The sequence below is a fragment of the Mastomys coucha genome, unplaced genomic scaffold (genome assembly GCF_008632895.1).
Source record: "Mastomys coucha isolate ucsf_1 unplaced genomic scaffold, UCSF_Mcou_1 pScaffold21, whole genome shotgun sequence".
In the NCBI taxonomy this organism is placed as follows: domain Eukaryota; kingdom Metazoa; phylum Chordata; class Mammalia; order Rodentia; family Muridae; genus Mastomys; species Mastomys coucha.
In genome coordinates, this window is record NW_022196904.1 from 161,925,032 (window position 1) to 161,928,822 (window position 3,791).

At 47.6% G+C, this 3,791-nt stretch overlaps 1 protein-coding gene across 1 annotated transcript; it reads right to left on the minus strand.

Annotated features, from left to right (window-relative positions):
- Positions 1-359: 359 nt before the first annotated feature.
- On the minus strand, positions 360-3,067 carry Dkk1 (dickkopf WNT signaling pathway inhibitor 1). The gene is made up of 4 exons (XM_031384809.1): positions 2,677-3,067; positions 2,288-2,456; positions 1,087-1,230; positions 360-960 (listed from the first exon to the last, which is right to left on the minus strand). Exons 1-4 carry the CDS (start codon positions 2,920-2,922, stop codon positions 707-709), a joined length of 813 nt encoding a protein of 270 aa, XP_031240669.1. The 5' UTR covers positions 2,923-3,067; the 3' UTR covers positions 360-706.
- Positions 3,068-3,791: the final 724 nt, after the last annotated feature.

Here is a 3,791-nt window from a genome sequence, read left to right on the forward strand (position 1 = left end):
CTGTCTCTCTCTCTCTCTCTCTCTCTCACACACACACACACACACACACGCACACAGAGCAAATGTATCTATGCTTGTAACTTCATGATTATTAAATGTTAAATTTTATTTCAAGGACTATCAGCTGAGAGAAACAGAACTAGAGAGGAGAGATCAGAGAGAGAGAGAGAGAGAGAGAGAGAGAGAGAGAGAGAGAGAGAGAGAATCTAAGCAAAGAGAGTACATCTCAGAAAATAATCTAGTATTTTCATGTTAAATTTTAGATGCCTATCACTGGCTATTCCAAGAAACTCCTTGTATTCTATACCCTAGAAATTAAAATAGAAAGGGTCACACATTTAAGAACCGTAAACTGAAATTACTTCAATATAGAATATTTATGAGTCAAAACAATCAACCGTGTACAAAAAAATTTACATGCAAGAGAAACAAGACAATGTAGCACCTCTAGAAAAATAATTAAAAGTTTTGTTGCATTTACAGGTAAGTGCCACACTGAGGATATACAACACAGTAATTTACTGCAATCACAGGGGAGTTCCATCAAGAAACAAAGTCCTTACACTCCAGAGTTTTTGGAAGGTATTATCGGAATGCTTAATTACACACTGAAGATTCCTACATCCTTGGGATTGAGCTGACAAATCATAAAGGATTTTCATAGCATATATTAGATAAGAGAGTCCATCGCATTTAGACTGTCGGTTTAGTGTCTCTGGCAGGTGTGGAGCCTCGAAGAATTGCTGGCTTGATGGTGATCTTTCTGTATCCTGCAAGCCAGACCTTCCCCACAGTAACAGCGCTGAAATATCTCCAGCCCGTGGGAGCCTTTCCGCCTGTGTTTGGTGCATACCTGACCTTCTTTAAGGACAGGTTTACAGATCTTGGACCAGAAGTGTCTTGCACAACACAGCCCTGTAGCGCAGTCAGATGATCGGAGGCAGAGAGAGCCTTCTTGTCCTGTGAAGGAGACAGAAGGAAAATGACAGTTACTGCAAGGCCTGTGACATTTCACTGAGACAATTCTAAATGCACTTCTGGTATATCAAATGGAGAGGCTGGGCCTGAAAGCTCTTTTTTTGCTACCTTTGGTATGGTAGATTTTTGAAGTCAGTGTGGTTCTTCTGGGATATCCATCCCCAGCGTTGTGGTCATTACCAAGGTTTTCAACGATGCTCTCCTCGATTTCCCCTCGAGGTAAATGGCTGTGATCAGATGGCATGCATATTCCTAAGAAAGCCAGAAATAGTGATTAATCCTCAGGCCGGGTCATAGGATGTTGCTGCTAATTGCCAAGACAGGAGCAGTGGGTTATGCAGACACCAGTGTGAGATAACCGCACTGCTGTCGCTGCCTTTCTTGTTTACCAAAACCCTCCAGAGAAAGCGGTGTCAATGAGTCTACTGTTGGATCCTATAGGACACCTCAGGTATAGCCGTTTTAAATGCTTTCCCACTAATTGTGGGGGAGGCAGCAGAGATATTTCTGTTTATTTTAATATTACCCTTGGGGGTAGGAAAAAGAAAATCCAGTCACTTAAAAAATTAACCTTAAAAATAACTTCTCTGCCCTGGGGCACTCACTAGCTGCTCAACGCAGTTCTGACTACGATCTCACCCGCTAGCTACTTTACTGTATAATTTTGATATTACAGAGATTTCAGCGAGTTCACTCTGGAATGCTGCTGGGCCCTAGGAAGTCAGCCACCCTGTAAGTTTATTTCTGGAGACTTCTTTGAGACATTAACATTTTGTGGATCTGTGGTTGTCCGGGGAGAGTACTTCTTTGAAGGTAGTTGAGGGGGGAGGGGGGAGGGGTGGAGAGCTAGGGATGGAAGTGGTACAGAGGTCTCTTTAAAAAGCTGCCCAGCAGAGATTAAGCATCCTAGCTCCCTGGCTGACAACAATTTTAACAGCCAGAGACCCTGAGAGAAAAGAGAGACTGGCAAAGCCACGCAGAGTCCACTTTAAGAAAAAAAAAAACCGTCTGGTTTCCCTTTCAGAATGACCTCTCCCCCTTTCTCAAGTGCCCCTAAGGCTCCCTGAAGATAATTGTTTGATGGAAGGGTCCACTCTCTGGTCTTGTTGTTAGATCACAGAAGGAGGCAAGGGAAGATAAACTTTCAAGTCCTCAAACACAAGTCAGTGACAGATGTGTCAGGAGAACCCTTGCAGGAGCACCAGTTTGCAGGTGGGGCTGTAGCATTGACAGAACCAGACCATTTCCTTTGATTCCTGCGTACTCAAAGGCAAGGTGGTTCTAATTTAAAAGGGAGTCCAAGACTCACCGTTTTTGCAGTAGTTCCCGGGGCAGCACATAGCGTGCCTCATGCAGCGTTTCCTGCGCTTTCGACAAGCCAGACAGATCTGTACGCCTCCAATGCCGGCTGCCCCGCGGCTGGGACTGGAGCAGTACTCCTCAGTGCCGCACTCCTCATCCTCTGCGCACGGGTAGGGCTGCGGGAAGGGAGCGGACTGGTGAGCAACTCAAGCATCCCGGTACCCACACCTTCAGGATCCTCATCTGCCTCTTCAAAAGCTCTCTGTGCGCACTGCTCTCAGGGGAGTGATTCCAAACACACCCCAAATCTCACACACCTAGGACACCCACTCCCTCTTCTCTGAGACCCCCGTCGTCGGGATCACAGAATCCTCGGATCCCCGAGACCTCTCTCACCTGGTAGTTGTCAAGAGTCTGGTACTTGTTCCCGCCCTCATAGAGAACTCCGGGCGCCACGCTGACAGCAGAGCCCGGCTGCCCCCCAGCACCACCCAGCGGTGGGGGCAGGTTCTTGATGGCGTTGGAATTGATGAGAACTGAGTTCAAGGTGGCGCTGGCTCCGAGCAGAGGGAGGCTGCAGAGAGCCATCGTTGTAAACAGGAACAAGAACCGGACAGCTGCCGCTGCACACACAACCGTCATCTCCGAAGGATGCAAACAGGAAAAAGTCAGGAAAGGAGAGTCACTTTGCACTAGGGCTGCAGAGTCTAGACTGCGGAACCTCAGCGGGTGGAGTCTCTGGCTGCTAGGCACACAGCTCTGCACCGCCACCACCACCTCTGGCTGCCTTTATACTCAGGCTCCCAGCCCTCCCAGCTCCTCGGGGGAAGACAACAAAGCCAGGATGGGATTTCAAAGCTTTGGGAGGAGCTGGGAGGGGGGAGTGTTTGTGTATCGGAAGCAGGGAGGACTTTGACACTCTACCCTCGCCCCTCCTTTGCACTGTGGTCCCCTTGTCCAGCTCACCTTAGAGTGGATTACTAGAATATTAGAGCCTAGCCTGAACTTTAATTAAGAAAAAAAAAAAAAAAGGCGGGAGGGAGCGCTCTGCGAGCTTGGGTGCTCTGCTGTGGGACTGGGTTAGTTCTGTCTGAAATCCTTGTCAGAGTTAAAAGTGATAGAATACACAAAACCGCGTTTCTTCTCTTCCCCTTATGAGTACCCTCGCTTTCTGTGCACGCAAATAATATTCAGTATCAAATACAAACCGAGCAGTCATTCAAAGGCTTTGTGAAAGGCCCAGGTGGCTCCTATAGTTGCTGATTAACCCTTTAGCGTTGCGATTTGCAAATGAGGTTCTTGTCTTTTAAGTTTGTCTAGTTGCTTTCCCCCTTCCTACTCCCCCCCCCGCCCCGAACCCCACACACACCGAGAGAAAAAAAATGTGCAAAGACAAGAACATTTGCACATCAAATGAGGATGCCAAGGGAAGAACTAATTCGCTTTTGATGGCGATTTTAGAGGAGGCGGTTGGGGGTGGAGGCGAGAGACTGCCGTTTGGAAATTAAATC

What these genes read in the sequence shown, in the direction of transcription:
- Dkk1 (XM_031384809.1), bottom strand. Translation starts at nt 2,922, where the DNA reads ATGACGGTTGTGTGTGCAGCGGCAGCTGTCCGGTTCTTGTTCCTGTTT. An exon ending in CGGGAACTACTGCAAAAACG is followed by an intron (nt 1,231 to 2,287) that starts GTGAGTCTTGGA and finishes TGGCTTTCTTAG; the next exon opens with GAATATGCATGCCATCTGAT. An exon ending in AAAAATCTACCATACCAAAG is followed by an intron (nt 961 to 1,086) that starts GTAGCAAAAAAA and finishes TCTCCTTCACAG; the next exon opens with GACAAGAAGGCTCTCTCTGC.